The 16,840-nt window shown below is 47.6% G+C and overlaps 1 protein-coding gene across 7 annotated transcripts in view; it reads right to left on the bottom strand.

The window, feature by feature from the left end:
• ABCC8 (ATP binding cassette subfamily C member 8) overlaps nucleotides 1–16,840 on the bottom strand; it is a gene marked incomplete at both ends in the record, with an annotated part of 70,849 nt that overhangs the window by 40,049 nt on the left and 13,960 nt on the right. For all 7 annotated transcript variants that reach the window (XM_079788141.1, XM_079788142.1, XM_079788143.1 and 4 more), the window contains 5 exons: nucleotides 1,634–1,796; nucleotides 2,050–2,184; nucleotides 5,384–5,539; nucleotides 8,825–8,989; nucleotides 16,489–16,677. In XM_079788141.1, coding sequence (XP_079644267.1) covers nucleotides 1,634–1,796; nucleotides 2,050–2,184; nucleotides 5,384–5,539; nucleotides 8,825–8,989; nucleotides 16,489–16,677 — 808 coding nt within the window. The remainder of the gene's footprint in view (nucleotides 1–1,633; nucleotides 1,797–2,049; nucleotides 2,185–5,383; nucleotides 5,540–8,824; nucleotides 8,990–16,488; nucleotides 16,678–16,840) is intronic.

Genomic DNA, 16,840 nt, shown 5'->3' with positions numbered 1-16,840 from the left:
CTTAGGCAATATGAACACCAGGAATGCCGAGATGACTTCAGGACTGTCCATTCTCCATGAGCTTACCTGGGAGACACAGCTAGTGCACCCTCCACTACTGCCCAATACCTGTCACTCTCCCGCCTCCACCCCACCCCCCACCCCAGGGATGTCTCTTTCTTGCACATAAAAAAACCCCCACCACATTTCAGCTGTGGGAGGGGATCAGATTTGTTCAGCTCTTCTAATTTCCTCCCCTGTTTTCACTCCTGTCAGAGCCCATTCTAGGTTGTTTCTCTTCTCAGTAAGAGAAAACAACCTGAAAATGGTGCCCCATTGTGTCCCAGCTCTGTGTGGAAATAGTTCAAGGCCAGGAGCTAGAGATTCCAGAGGATCTAGTCTGAGTCATACTATTAACCTCAGGAGTGACCTCAGGAAGACACACCTCTGGGTCTTAATTTCCCAGCAGAAAACCGTTTACCTCCCTTGCCACATTCTGTGTAATTTCTACAGGTCTATCTTCCAATTCACAAATTCTCTCTTTAGCTATGTTATTTCATTTAACCTGTACACTGAGGTGCTTTTATTTTTTATTTTTATTGTTTCCATTTTTTTTTCTCCCATTGAGCCATTGGACCAACTGAGATAAACTTCAGCCAGGTCTCCATCGATCACCTGACCTCATACATCCTGACTCTGACTGGGAACTATTATCCATCGAATTAATTTCAGTAACTAAATTTTTAATTTCTACAAGTTCTTTTGGCGTGCTTTTCCCCCTGATATTTTCCTGTTCTGCCCTGTAGGTTCTATGTCTTTTTTAGCTCTTTAATTATTTTATAAACACTTATTTTATGATGTCTTTCAGAATATTCTGACATCTGCAGGTATTGAGGGAGTAATTCTCCTGTTTTTTGCCTTTACTGATTCACTCTGAGGATGCATTTATTTTCTCTGGAGGATTTTTATTTCTTTATTATTAGCTCATTGTTCAACAGGAATGTTCCCCACAGGATCCCCATGTTCTCTGGAAAGTGGTTTTATTATGTGTGTCTGCTGGGACCCTAGGAGTTTTACCAGTTTCGGTCTTCTTTTTTTTTTTGGTCTTTTTTTCTTTTCTCTCTATTTCTGGGCTTGGAGTTCCCAAACCAGTTGGTTAATGTAAATTCAGTTAGTGTGGATACACCTGTGAGGACCTCAAACTCGAGCTCCTGTTGTTTAAAGAAAACGTTTCTCCTCCTCAGGGCCCCAGATAAATGGAAGTTTCCTGTTGCTTCCCCAGGCAGTGGCAGCTCAGTCTGACTTATTGAAAGGAGTCCTCACACTTAGGAGAATTCAACCTGTTATTTATTCCTTCACTGCTGCCTCTCAGGAACATACCAACTCAGTAGCATATCTCTCTTTCTCATCCTGTATCTTGAGGGCCAGCACAGTGCCCCCCCTCTCACCTTCCCGCACAGCAGGCTCTCAATACGTTTTCGGAATAAATGACTGAAGAACACTGTGATTTCTGGGGGGCTCTGCTGCATGAGTCAGTGCAAGGCTCAGCTGGATTGGATGACCCCAAAGCCTCCTGCTCTGCCACCACCCCCTCCCCCAAGCCCTGAGACCCTATCCCAGCATCACACAGGGCTGGCTGGTTGGGTGGACTCACTGGAGATGGAGGTATAGATGGCGAAGGCCCTGAGACTCGTCATCTCCTTCCTGCGGGTCATCTCCACCCGCGTGCGGAAGATGTTCTCCCAGGCGTACAGCTTGAGCAGCTTGATGCCTCGGAGCATCTCGTTGGTCTGCTTCAGCCTCTCGTTAGAATACTCCTGCCAGGGGCACCAGTGAGAAAAGGGCTTCGTCTGCCCCCGTCCCACACAAGAGGAAGGAGCTGAGCCAATGGCCTCACCATTGCACAGACAATGCCCAGCTCCTGCCTTCTTCACTAATCCCATCCCACAGACCAAGAAATGGGTGAAGTGACCTGCTGGAGGTCAATGATAGTGTGCGTGCATGTGTGTCTGTGCGTGTGCATGCGTGTGGGGTTATTTGGTGGCATCTGGGGGAAGGATGGACACTCACCAGGGTGCTCCGCTGGGCCTGGGAAAGCTTGGTGGCCACGAAGTACTGGACGGGGGCCAGCAGAATGATGACAGCTGCCCCAATTAAGGCACTGACTCCGAGGATGTAGTAAAGGAGAATCACGCCCACGATGATCTGAGGGAGGATCATGGGAATGAGTTCCCTTTGACCTGGTGGCTGCCCTGCCAGGGGGTCTTGGCAAAATCCCTTCCTCTCCAGTCCCCTAAAGTGGTACAGCCTTGGTGCCCGGGTTTCCAAATGGTCTTGGGGGTCAGGGCAGAGGAAAAGGGGTGACAGAGCAGTATCAGAAGGAGGAGTTAACATGATGGGCTCACACAGCAGAGAGTGTCTGGGCTGGGAACTAACTGCATTTATCTGCAAGGCTGGCTGAAGCTTTATCTGTCCCCAAGTCTGTTTCCCAGATGGAGGTGGCACAGCAGGTGTGACAGCTTCCTTTGTTTTGCGCTGGTTATCCAGGCTGAGGAGGCTGACGTTTCACTCTCATCGGGAAAGAGTGACATATGAGCAAAGGGGCACCGTAGCCGCCTCCGTGCCAGACAAAACCAGCCCAGGATCCGAGAGTTTACTTTTCATTCTTGTGCTCCTGACATCTTTAGGTTTTTAGTGGATCTCGAAGATATTCTCTAAAAAGAAAATCCGTTCTGTTTCTAGCGTTATGTAAATGACCGCCTGCTTCTGAATATTTATGACAAGTGTAAGTTCCTCTTGCCAGTCCCCAAAGCAGCAGGATGACAGTTTCTCAGGTTGCCTTCAAAAGCAGGCGCCTCTGAATTCAGGGCTTCTTCTAGAGGAACAGATGTGCTGCCTTCCTAAATTGACAATAAAAAAGTCTGCTGGGCTGGCCCTGCACTCCCTGAGCCCTGCGCCAAATGGGTGCTAAGCTCCTTGCACCACCTCCAGGACAGGGGAGTGGGCGGGTGGCTCTGTGATTTCCGTTAATCACGGAACGCTTCCTGCATTAGCGGGTGTTTAGGGCGGGTAAGCGACCCTCCGCCACCTGCCTCCCAGTATTTAGCTGATGTTAAATTGATGCTGGCATGGATGGGCAGGGAGCTCATTAGGAGACGAAGAACCTCCTGCTCCTGCAGGGCCCTGCTGCCATCTCCCTCTGGGAAAACTATCCCTGGTCCAGTCCTTTCATGAACTGTCCGCATATGGAAGCTCTCAGGGCGTCGCTCACCAGCTTGGGTAGGGCCAGACCCCAAGGAAGTTCCCAGAGTCACCACCAGGGCACCAGCTGGGGGTCAGTGCCTGCAGCCCCACCACCTCCAGGTGCTGGCAGCTGCTGGGGAGGCAATATCTGCTGCTGCAAGGCTCCTCCTTACACTTCACTTGCCCTTCCTCGTGCTCCTCAGACTCCTCTGTCCACTCCTCTCTTCTGCAGGGGTCTGAATGAACCCCACGGGGGAACATACCAGAAACCAGGGATTCTGAGTTTGCAAAGCAAGCGTGGGGGGAAGGGGCCATTTTAGCTCCTATTCACAAGCTAGAAAAGCAATCTAGGGTAGTAGTGGGGAGATCTCAGCACTTGCTGGCTGTGCAGTCTTGGGCAAGTTACTTAACCTCTCTGTGTCTCAGCTTCTTCATTTTTCTAACGGTGATTTTAATGTCCGCTTAGCAGGACTGTTGTGAAGATTAAATGAACATATGTGATAAGCACCTAGAATAGTGCCTGGCACATAGTTGTAGATCAATACAAGGTGGCTGATGCCCCTTCTTAAAAACAAACAAATAAACACACGGGCCCTATGGAACCCTGTCACTCAGGGACCACAGAAAGGTGATGCTTGGGTGTGGTGCTGCTACCAGCTTGCTGTGTGGCCCAGGGTAAGCCCCTGCGCTCTGGGCCTCTGATGCCCGGAGATGGGATGGGGAAACACAGAGGTTCCTCACTATGGCCGAGTTCATTACCAAGGTGTCCGTAAGCTTCAGGGGGCCCATAGAGCCCCTGAAATTGTAGGCAAAATGTGTGAACACCCATTTGTTTTTCTGAAAGAAGGTTTCATTAGATTTTCAAAAGTATATGTAGACTAGTGGTTGCCTAAGGCTGGGGTGGGGAGGAGGCATGATTGCCAATGGGTATGGGTTTCTTCTTCTTTTTTAAAAAAATATATTTTATTGATTTTTTTACAGAGAGGAAGGGAGAGGGATAGAGAGTTAGAAACATCGATGAGAGGGAAACATCGATCAGCTGCCTCCTGCACACCTTCTACTGGGGATGTGCCCGCAACCAAGGTACATGCCCTTGACCGGAATCAAACCTGGGACCCTTCAGTCCACAGGCCAACGCTCTATCCACTGAGCCAAACCGGTTAGGGCATGGGTTTCTTTATGGGGTGATGAAATTGTTGTAAAATTGTGACATGATTGCGCAACCCTGTGACTATGCTAAAATCCATCACGTTGTACACATTAAATGGGTGAGTTACATCTCAATAAAGCTGTTATTTAAAAAGTATATGTGACCAAAAAATGACTACAAAGCAGGGAGAGGCCTGGGGGATAAAGAAATGGGGTTCCTGAGGCCCAGAGAGGTTATTTGAATCAGCCTGTCTCTTCCAAGTCCAGACACTTTCCTCCACACCAGGCAGCCCCCAGGAGCTAGTAGGCCCTCTGGGAATGGGTCTGGGATTTCTGCTTCTGGCCTGAGCGCCCGAGTGGAGATTCGCTCCCAGCTACAGGAGAGGACCAGAGACTCCCTGGTGGAAGGTGGGAGTCAAGTAAACCACGTCCGAGATTCTTCCCGTATAGTCGGGGGAGAGTGCACCTCCTTCACAGCCAGCCTCTCAGGGTGTTTGGTTTTAAAAACAATCATGGTTTTGACGTTCAAAAATAACACAAGCTTATTGGAGAATTTAGAAATGCATGAGAAAACAAAAACCACTTGCACTCCCACCATGTGACCTTCCAGTTCTTTTTTTCTGTGTGAATCTGTGCAAATGTATACATACCTGTATTTTAATTTAGTAGGGAGTGTATTGCATATACTATTTTGTAATTTACTTGTTTTGCTTAAAATATATCAGAACACTTTTCAGTGTACTTAAGCCCTTTGCTACAACATAACTTTTAATGTCTGCAAGTGTTAGAGCCACACTCAAGGGGCCAAAGAGCCGCATGTGGCTCGCGAGCCGCAGTTTGCTGACCACGGGTATAGAGACCGAGGGATGCACCCCATGGAGACCCTAGCAGGGTGGAAGGTACAGGTAAACATGGAAAGGAAGATGGTGAACTCCTAGTCACTGAGCACATAGGAGCAGATTCTGGTTTTGTGTCCCCTCTCCCACTCCCCACCAAAGCACACATCACTTACCTGTACTGGCATAGCCCAGAGGTTTGGGCACAAGAAGAAAAACCACATGAGCTGGTTGGTGTCGATGGCAACCAGGTTACAGATCTGCCCGGCAGTCATTTCCCCCATGGATAGGTTGGAGGTGGACAGGTGCATGATTTTATTGTAAATCTTGGTCTAGAAATGAGAGCAGCATGGTTCACATTTGTCATCATCATTCTAATCACCACTCCAGATGCCACACGTCTATAATGTGCCAGGGGCTTCTCAGACATTCGCCCGATGGAGCACAGAGCAGCTCTGTAAGGGGGCCCTGCATTACTGCCCCCTGTGGCTCAGAGATGTATAGGGCTTTGATGACCAATCACACAAGCCCGAGAGGCAGCGTGCAAACGAGGAACCCATGCCAGCAGGGCAGGCTACTTTCCCAGCAAGGAAAACCTCTCCCTTGGGGACAGGACTTAATGAGCTCTTAAATCTTAAAAGCAGATTTTCGTGTCTAGTTGAATTCTTGATTTACCAGAGGCCAGAAGAGAGCATACTTCAGAGCCATAAACATGACAAAGTGGGGCAGCCGTCTGTTTTAATGGGCCATCTCCAACCGGGGATGGGGTGTGCTCCGGGGCCAAGCCCTGTCTTCGTTGAGCCTTGACACAAGACAAGTGCTCAGCCTGGGATGGGCTCATGTGAGACACAATGTATGAGTGTTGATGAGCCCCATCCCCATCCTGGAGGCCAGCCACCCTGCGGACCTTGCTCTGCCCCCTCCAGGCAGATGGGAACAGCCATGGTAATGGCTCCCTGTGAGCTGTGAACCTAAAAGCCATACATGCAGAGTGATTGTGCCTCCCAGAAGGACGGCAATTTCCAGGCCATGTGGTCTTGAAAAAGGAAAAATGCATTTCTGTCTTAAATATCCTAGGGATGTCTGCTCACAATGAAATCCTATTGTGCGTTCTGTTGTAAGGGGCATTCCCGGGCCTTAATTCATTATTTGTGTAAACCCAGGCTTTTTTGTGGGTCGGGCATGCTTAAAGCATAAACCTACATCTTTTTTGTGAGTTTATTTACACTACGGGTAAGGTTTAAAATGAAGGCAATGGCATTTTTGGACAAGTCTGTGCACATCCTAGGTTATGTGAAATCGGTCTTTAAAGGATAATAATAAACCTAATTTCAGTGAAGTAGAAACATAGAGTAATCTATCAACGAAAGCATTATTAAGTAAAGACCAAGATACATAGAAACACACAACTGACTGATAGCTAGCATGCCAATAAATTATATATAACACAGGAATTTTGCTTAATAACCTTTCATGTAAGAAATGGGATTACTCTCGCCCTAACCGGTTTGGCTCAGTGGATAGAGCGTCGGCCTGTGGACTGAAGGGTCCCAGGCTCGATTCCGGTCAGGGGCATGTACCTTGGTTGCGGGCACATCCCCAGTAGGAGGTGTGCAGGAGGCAGCTGATCAATGTTTCTCTCTCATCGCTATTTCTAATTCTCTATCCCTCTCCCTTCCTCTCTGTAAAAAAATCAATAAAATATATTAAAAAAAGAAATTGGATTACTCTCAAATTCATGAAGACACGGAGTTTTGTCTATAATGTTCTGTAAATTTCTGAAAGAAATGTTTTTATCTCATTTGTTTCCATAATTAATGCCAGCATTTTCTTTTTCTGACACCTGAATCAATCTCTCTTATTAATGCAAAAGATTCAGATAGTTTGATAAAAACAATTATATGCTAATACATTAAAAAACCATTTTGCCTCTTTTGGTGTAATTGGAAAATTCTGGGCCAGAGTGTGAATTATGACATACAAATAGAAAGATGATTTAATTACAAAACTGTTTAACTACAAAATTGGCTGTTGTTTGTGGTGGTGCAGGTCTGCCTGTCCCTGGAGGGGTGTGAGCAGAGGCTGGGATTTTCAGAATGGTTTTCTGAACTGAGCAGTAGCTGGTTCCTGCCAGTTCCAAGCCCCTATGAGTCTTAGAGAGTCTTGGATTTTCCTGGGGTCTTTCTACCATTCTCATATGATGACATTCCTGGAAATGGCTCTGCTTCCTCAATGGAAAACCACTGGGGATGTCATGGCAGCCGCTCAGGTTGTGCACTGCACAATTCCAGGGGTACCATACACATGGACTACACCCAGATAACCAGAGTTTGGTCCCTGACACTGTTCCCAACCCAGGCTATGCCTTTTCCCTTCCAGTCCCTCTTCTACACAGCCTCTGGTCCCGGCTCCCAGAGGACCAGTCAATGTTAATGACTCTGAGGCTCATTTCTGAAGAATGATGTGGCTTTGGGGTTTAATCACAACTTCCTAGTGTTGTACTGACTTCATGGGAATGGCCGGGTATGGCAGGATCTGTAGTTGTCCCCCCATATCCATTCTTTTCTTTTCACCAGAAGAATTTCTAGAAGAATTATGGCAAGAAGAAAGACCCCACGTTTTAGCCTCTACGGGTGGCCATGTGGGCAATTTCTCAGGAAAAGGATGGAAGAGAATATATGCAACTTCCGCACTGTGATTTTAAAGGAAGGTAGCATCCCCCCCTATTGTTCCATCTTTCTTCTGCTGGGTTAAATGTAGACATGTGGCAATTTCAAAAGTCCTCTAAAACCACAAGATGAAAGTAATTGTGAGAAGCCTGGCAGAGCAACATTACAGAAAGAAATAAGGTCTCTGATATTGGGTAGCTATTTCACAGCCCTGACTGTGAAAAACAAACTTCCATCCTATGTAAACCACTATTGTACTGGGTCTCTTCTTTCCAACCGCTGAACCAAAATTCTAATAAAAACACTGGGGCTTAGACAACTCTCATCACCAGCTTGCCTCAAGGGCCCTGCATCCTCCCTGACTTTGATCATCCTTCCAATGACTCTGAGAAGAAATCCACAGAAGGCAGCAGCAAGAAGCTAGACCCAAGGGACCTATCAGACCAGATAAGTCTCTCTTATGACCTAAAGTTTAAGATCTCCAATAGATCTTAGAGGCTCTCTAATCCTGGCATGTCAAACAGTTTTCTGTTTTGCACCCAAAGGAGACTGTGTGGTAGAACTCTGGAACGGTACCTAGAGAGGATTCTGAGGCTGCATTTGTATTCCGAGGGAAAGAGTGCTGTGATGGATTAGGGATGTCAGTCCCATTCAAGGCTGAAAAACATGGAGGCCCAAAGGCTGAGCAGTTGATATTAGGGGTCAAGTCCAAGGCAGAAGTACAGCATTTCCTAAGTCCAGCCCAAGGCATTTCCCACTATCTCATACTGCATTGTCAATGGTCATTATTTCAAAACACAGTTAAAAGAGCCAAAACAAACAAACAAACAAAACAACAACAAAAAAACCCCACCAAAAAACAAATCCCAGCAGAAATTATCCTTGAGGGCCCATGAGGACAAGTCATGTGGCTCTTACTATGAAGTGAAAAAATAATCAGCCAAGTACCTGTATTGCTCCTCGCAAGTTAATTCCAGTTTCAATGGCGACATAGTAGGATGCTTGCAGAAATGTCCTCTGCAGCAGGAGGGCCAGGAACAGAAGCACGGCCAAGACGTAGGCATTCGCAAGAAACTCTTGGGATGAGACAAAGTAAACCCCGAGAAACTGTGTCTGTTGGAAAGAGAAGCGCAGAGGTGGCTGTCATTGCCAGCAAAAAGACCACCATCAGTACCTGTTCCTGGGCCATAATGGCTGTTATTATAGGACCCTCCCTGCCTGCAGAGCCATGTGCAATTGCTTATGCGTGAAAAATCAGACCGATGAATCCCACTAAGCATTCTTCTGACTACAGGGAGGGCTGCCTACACCCTCTTCAACATCTTGCTTCAGGGAACAGAATGTGGCCCAGTTCTAACCTTACGCCCATAAATATGACTTGCAGTGTTGCGGCCACCAGGCCCAGGGGAGCTCACTCTGAATGGAGCAAGAATAAACAGAGCGAAATCACAGAGCAGCCAAAACCAGAACGGCTAGAACAAATCCCACGATGTGTGTTCTTTGCTACAAAAATGGAATTAGGGAGGCCTTGTCCCACACTCACCAGCAGCCTGTTCTGTAGCAATTTCTGGGAGGAAAGACCAGCGGAAAATATGGCATGGCAGTGCTCCCAGGCGAGAGATGGGAACGCGTCGCCTATAACAGACTGAAAAGATTTCAGGCCCAAGCCCCCCAGCCTCTTGGGCTCCCAGGACCTCCTTTTAAATTTAGGGTTCTCTTGCTGCACTCCACAGCAAGATCTCAGATGATAAGCAGAGAAAAAAAAAAAACACACCCCAAACATACTGACTTTGTTGCTAAAGATACCAGGGAACAGCAGCATGTCTACTTCCAAATTCAGCATCAAGCGCTCCCAGGAAAACTTTGATCCTGGCTAAGTTCATTGCTCCCCAGCAGAGCCACATCAATATTTCCATGAAGACAGAGGTTCTTCCCTGAACTCTGCGAGCTATGTGGAAGGGTGTGGGAGCTGCTGCAGGGGAAAGAGTGCTGGGAACAAAGTGATGAGAAGAGGCCGAGGCGTGTCCCTGACTGTGGTCAGGCTGAAAGGGGCAGGCCTCTGAGGGGAGTCCTTTCCCTAGAGTCAGGAGGGCTTCCTGATGGTAGGAAAGATACTGCCTTTTGGCTCAACAGGGCTCTCTAAACGAGCCTTCACGACTTACAGCTGTTTCTCCCTTGCTCTGTGGGACAGGGGGCGCTACCTTTTGGGGACAGCAGGAAGCAGACACAGGGAGATCACTGAGGGATTCCCACAGGACTCTTAGAGGAAAGCCGACTGAGACCTGAAGCCCTGGACTCTCTTTCTCCTTTGTCAAAATACCAGAGGGAGAAAGGGTGGGGGTGGATAGGAAGTAGCAAATGGACCTTAAAATTAGGCTGCAGGGTGGGGGTGGGGGATAAACCTGACCTTACAGGGGAGCAAGGGGCAGGACACACTATTTATCAGGTACAGAGCTCAATCCCCATAAAACCCTAATGAAAGAGTAGCATTATTAGCCCAATTTTATACATGAGGAAATGGAGCTTCAACACGTGTAAGGGGTCCAAGGTCACGTGCTGTAAAGGAGAATATGTGAACATGAACCTGTGTGACGACAAAAACACCACCCCAGACCTGATGCTTAGGCCATTTAGCCTTTGACCTTGAGTCTTTTATCGTCATCGTCAAGCTGTGACCTGTGGGGGAGAGAAACATGCCCATTTGGCTGGGTCTGAGTAAAAAATGAAGGCATGCAGGGAATTCTTCCGTACTGCTATTCTCTGCAGAGACCCTGGAGAATGGAATCCATTATTTTAAAACAAGAAAGCACATCATGGGAATTCATTCCAAAGGAAGTAATTGAATGTAAGGAAATGGCTGTAGGTGCAAAAATGTCTATCCCTAGATTAGATCAGGGGGACAGTGCAAAAATCCCTTAAATTTCTAACCACAGGGAACTGTCAGGTATGTTATGATGCTCATGGGAATGCTATGCACCCAAGAACACTGATCATCATGAAAGCTCTTGAGCAGCCCGGAATGCCACACATGTGCTGTGCCACAATGACCAGAACACGCATAGGGTGGAGAATGAGGGCTGGGAAAATAAATGGACCATAAATGTTGGTTAGGCTCTGGGTAGTATTTGTTAAATGCACTCATTTCATGTTTGTATATTTTTTACAAGGTAAGAAATTCTCTTTTTGCTGCTGTAAAAGCAAAGCCTTTACCCCTTGCCCTGCCACATACCCATTCTAGAGTCAGAAATTGTATTTCTTTGGATCAAGAATTTTGTGACCTGTTAAAATAAAAATCTCCCTTCAGGCATAAGTCATGAGGTCATTATTTCATCTCCCTTCAAAGAGACAGTTTAAAGAGGATGAAGTCTAGAAAAGCAACATTTTGATTAAGAAGTGGGTACTAGGTTAGCCGACAAGGCCTGGGGTACTGTCCAAAGAAGGCAGGCCCTGATGAAGTCTAGTGACCAGAGGGTCCTGGGAGGCTGTGCATGGCTGTGAGGGCGTGGCCATTGTCCAGTGCTCTGAAAGCACCATGGCAGGACAGAAAAGGCTGAGGACCTACAACTTAACATTTGGTGGGAGATAAATGCTTGGTAAGGTCAGATGCCCTCATCTCACATTTTCACAAACTCTCAGGCAGAAATTATGTTTGTTTCCAGGGATTTCCCCAATAGTGCTCAATAAATATTTAAAAATTAATCAATGCATAGGATCTTCACCCCCCACCTAATTTCTATAGAAGTTATTACACTTTTCCCCATTTTGCAGTTGAGCCAATGAGGGCTGTAGAACGTGAGCGATGAAGAGCACAAGGAGAGTTCGTAGCACAGGTACGACTAGAGCCCAGGACTCATGACTCTACAGTGATGACCCCAGGGCCGCTGCCTGGCCAGAGGTTTGACTGGAAAGGCTCCCTCCCCTTGCCCTCTGGAGCTCGAAGGGAGGGGCCACTTGAGCTCTTGCTTCTGATTTTGGCAGGACCCAAAAGGTGAACTGCCCATAGGTCCTAGTCTGGGGTGGCTATGGGTAAAAGCAATGAGAACTGTCTTTGACTACTCACAGACCAACATAGCCCCCATCTGCCCACAACCATTGGACATGCTGGTTTAGAGCCTGGACGTTGAGGCAGACATATCTGAGTTAGAGTTCTGACGCATTACATACTAGCCATGTGTCCCTAAGTAAGTTTCTCAACTTACTGGAGCCTCAGTTTCCTCACCTGTAAATGAGGCCATGAAAGGTTTCTACTTTAGAACATTGTTGGGAGGATTCAACGTAGCAATGAAGGTTAAAAAATTTAGTAAGTGCAAGTACTCAACCAATATACAATAACTTCTGCATTATTTGTTGAAGATCATTTCTCCTGTGCCTTCAGGGTGTCAGGCCTGGAGCTGGGAGCTGAACACACAGAGACCAGGCAATGTAATTCCTGTCTTAAGGGACTCAGGGTCCAGTTGAGGAAGGAGAGAAGGGGTGCTTTGATGGTGCGAGCATGGTATGTTATAGGACCACAGAGGAGGGCCATCTAATTCAGAGGAGGGACCACAGAGGATGGTGGAAGCGTGGTATGTTATAGGACCACAAAGGAGGGCCATCTAATTCAGAGGAGGGACCACAGAGGATGGTGGAAGCGTGGTATGTTATAGGACCACAGAGGAAGGCTGCCTGGAGGAGGTGACATCTGAGCTGGGTCTTGGCAGCTGAGAAGGGGTTAGTGAGGTGAAGGAAGGAAAGGCAGCTCAGGACAGAGCAGAAGCATGGGGAGCTGTCACACACTAACTTCACAAAGTCACAGAAATGCATATAAATTCACAAAGTCACCCATAGGGATAGCCACAAATACGGGCACTCAAATGGGGACACAGACTCACAGAGAAAAAGACATGCCAACAGATACAGGGACAACACCAAGGACGCACAGATAGAAACATAAGCAGTTCCCAGGAGAACTCATTCAGAAACAAGCACACACACACAGTCACAAACCTACATGTTTTTCCTCTGAGATTTAGAGGCCGTTCAAAGCTTTGGCCCTGAGGCCATACCCAGACTGTGTCTCTGTTCAGCTGACAGCCTAGAGCAGCGCTGGCAGGTTTCAGATGCCAGCAGTTCTTTTGAATCCAATTTCCTCATCCTCTAGCCAGATCAGTGGCATCCATGGCAGGTGACAGATTGTGGGTGGGGGTTGGGCAGGAGAGGGCACTGGGAAAAGATATATAATGGGCTGTGCCCAGCCTGGGTCCTAGCTTTTCCTGGCAAGTGGCGGGGGGGGGGGGGGGGGGGGCAGAAGCATCAAAGATCTGTCAGGCCATGGGACACTTGCAGTCATTAAAGAAGAAATAAGAAATGTTTGTCCTTGCGGGTGCCCAGGGCGGTGTGATTCTTGCTCACTGTGAGTGTCCTGGACAGGGAAGAGAGGGCAGGGCAGCCACTGATAGTGAAGTAAACATTGGTGCCTGGCTGTGCAGGCTTCAGCAGGTGGATACGGGCTAAGCGGAAAGAAGGGCCTTCTCACTGAGAGGTTGTTAAACATTGCAATGTGTAGCTAGAGAGCTTCCCTCTCTGCAGGTACATAAACACCAGAATAGCAACTGTCTCTGTAGGTCAGAGCTGCTGGGAGGCAGGGGGATGAACCAAATGACCTCAATATATGACCTCTTTCCCCCATTTTCTGGGCCCAGAAGCCCAAATGAGAAGTAAGCCATGTCCCAGGCAACCACACGATTGAGGATTCCTTGTTGCTGACAGTAGAGACTACATTTACTTTCAACTCTCGTCTCTATGTGTGTAATTTGCTGATTGCATCTGGGCCACAGGGAACATATGTGAAAGGTGTAAGGCCTGCTGCCGCGGAGGCAGGGCCACCGGTCTCAGGGACTTAGATGCTGGCGAGTAACTGGGGCAAGAACATTCCAATGAGAGGGCAGCGAAGCCCAGGTTTGTGTTTAAAGAGAAAAGAGGAGGCAAAACTGGTGTCAGAGGAACTGACATCTCAGTGCTATTCTCACCATCGCTTCAGCACATCCTGCCTCAGAGCTCTCTCCTCAGGAGAATTCCACAAGATTTTGGGGAAACACAGGAGGAAGGAGACAATGTGGATAAGCAGACAAGGGCTCTGGCCTGTGCCACTTCCTTCTGACATTAAAAACTGGCTCCATGTTGCTGCAGGAGTACCAATGTCGAGTATTCTGGGGTCACTTCTGACTAGAATTAAGCTAAAAGATGACACTGCTGTGGACAACAGAAGCAGTCTCTTCCCCTCTCTTTTGGAACCAATAAAGTTCAGATGCTCAAAAGCCAGAGTAAGCTTCAAAAGCCATCAACATCTAAATAAGCAAAATGCATTCTCACATTCTTGATTAAACAAGAAATCTGCCCATCTTAGCCTGACCAACTCCTATTCATCTGTCAAGGCCCATTCAAATACCCCTTCCTCTATGAAGCTGTCAAGACCACTGGCTGAGTTAATCATCCATCTTTTCATAGTTCCCTGTATATGCCCCCTAAGAGTAGTATTTAACACACAATCCTATATAATAAAACCCTAATATGCAAATCGACCGAACGGCGGAACGATGAGTCGCTATGATGTGCACTGACCACCAGGGAGCAGATGCTCAATGCAGGAGCTGCCCCCTGGTGGTCAGTGTGCTTCCACAGGGGGAGCACCGCTCAGCTAGAAGCCACGTGCAGCGGCCATGGAGGGAGGGCCTAAGCTGGCAGGCGGACATCTCCCGAGGGGTCCTGGGCTATGAGAGGGTGCAGGCTGGGCTGAGGGACCCCAGCCCGCCCCAGTGCCCAAATGTCATGCACCGGGCCTCTAGTACAAATATATTTGATTTAGATTTCTTGGAGTCAGAGGTGATGGCCTCATCATTGTAAGTGCCCAGACTATGGAGTGAAAGACACTTAGGTGCAAACCCTGTCACAAACTAGTTGAGGGCCCTAGGGAAAGTTACTTAACCTCGCTGAGCGTTAAGTTACTCATCTGTAAAATGGGGATAAAATACCTACAGCATAAGTTGTGTGGTATGTGAATTATATCTCCATAAAGCTGTTATAAAAAATACTTACCCTAAAGTGTTGTTTTGGGGATTAAATGGGATAATACACGGATCACTCCTGCACACAGCCAGGCATGTAGTAAGCAGCCAATAAGTGGTGGTATTATTGTTAACACTCTTCCTCATAACCATCGTCTATATTCTCACAGCCTAACCCAGGCCTGACACATAGCAGGGTTCAATAAATATTTGCTGAATAAATCAGACAAACAGACTTGGAGTGTCTCATATTCCTGACCCAAAGTGCTTGGCTGATTAATTATAGCTCAAGAAAAAATTAATATAAACCTCCAGAGAATTAACTGCTATCTGCGATTTTAGAGTCCTCGAGATGAATAACATCGCACAAAGGAGTATCATAAATTACTAAGATCGCTAGTTAGTCATTCTCTGCATCATTTTTGGACTGTTTGTGGTTAAAAGGTTATAATGATGTTCTTTCTGGGAAAATAAAACATTGAGTCTTATTAGAGGTGAAAAGTTTTCCATCTTGTGACCATCTAAACTTAAGTGGCAGCACAGAAACAGGTGAAAGAATTAAGTATCCCACCTTCCACCCATGGTGAATGCTACTGCATCAAGCAGGGGAAATAAATATCCAGAAAGACTTTTTGTCCAATAAATTTCAGTTTGTAACATCTTTAGAGCTAGAAAGGCCAGTGGGTATCGTCTAGTCCAATGGGTTTCAAATATTTTCAAGACATGAAACTCATTAAAAAATAAATTTAGCCCTAGCCAGTTTGGCTCAGTAATAGAGCATCGACCAGCGGATTGAAGCGTTGCAAGTTCAACCCAAGAGTGCGGGAGGCAACCAATCGAAGTGTCTCTCACACTCCGACATTTCTCTCTCTGTGTGTCTGTCCCTCCCTTCCACTCTCTCTAAAAATCAATGGAAAAATGCCCCTGGGTGAGGATTAACAAAACAAAACAAACGAATAAACAACAAAAAAAGAAAAAAAGAATTCAATGAAAAAGTCTAACATATTAATAAAACTGGGGAAGCTCTGAATGAACTTTGGATCAGGGGGAGAAAAAGCCCTAGGCATGGGGATTTCCCATGTTCCTTACCCCAACAGCAGCCACCCCCCCCACCCCCCGACCCGCCCAGGTGCCCCTGCAGAACCTCGGGTGCTATGAATATACAGAACTGAAGACAGATTCCTGAAAAGGTACTGAGGGTCTATTAAGGTGACATGAACTAAAAGCCAACAAGTCATAAAAGCTCTTGACACTGAGCACACAAATGCACTTCCTGCAACTTTCTCAGTGACTAAGTAACCGGGAGAGCTATTCTGGTGGTGAAGGCATGGCGAGCAGAGCAGGGCACCAGAAATCCTCTTGGGGCACAAGCTCGCCTCCTGGCATTTCTGTGGACCGATAGGGAGCATCTTCTGGATGGGGGATATTGCCAAGTGAGGAGCAATATTGTGCATGTGTGAGGAGTGACCCTACGGCAGCCACAGCTCACACACATGGGCCTCTGGCACGTTCTCACCCACCAGTGAAGACCTTCCAAAGGGTGCCCTGCTCTGCCCCTGGGTGGCCTACCTTGGGCTGGAAGACATGGTTCTCCTTCCCTAGATGGTCCACGATTCCGAAGATGCACATGGGTCCGGCGAAGCCCAGGAGGTCGGCCAAGATGCGGAAAGTGCTGCTGAGGACCAGGCGTCTCCCGAAGGCATGGCAGAGTGCCCGCCAGATGGCCCGGGCGCCCTGTGGGCTCTGGGTGTCCTTCCGCTGCCCAGAGAGACCCATGGCCAGGTCAGAGCGGCTGAGGGCCCATTCACAGCAGGGCCCAGCACCCCAGGAAACCCCTGGCTCCTGCTGCCTGGGGAAACCCAGTGGCCACGTCTGCTGCAGACAGATGAACTCCAGGAAGAAATCATGGAACCACCAAGTG

The sequence above is a fragment of the Cnephaeus nilssonii genome (assembly GCF_951640355.1).
Source record: "Cnephaeus nilssonii genome assembly, chromosome: 13".
Lineage (NCBI taxonomy): Eukaryota > Metazoa > Chordata > Mammalia > Chiroptera > Vespertilionidae > Cnephaeus > Cnephaeus nilssonii.
The sequence above is the reverse complement of the archived record's forward strand: the minus strand, read 5'-3'. Positions and strand labels throughout refer to the sequence as shown.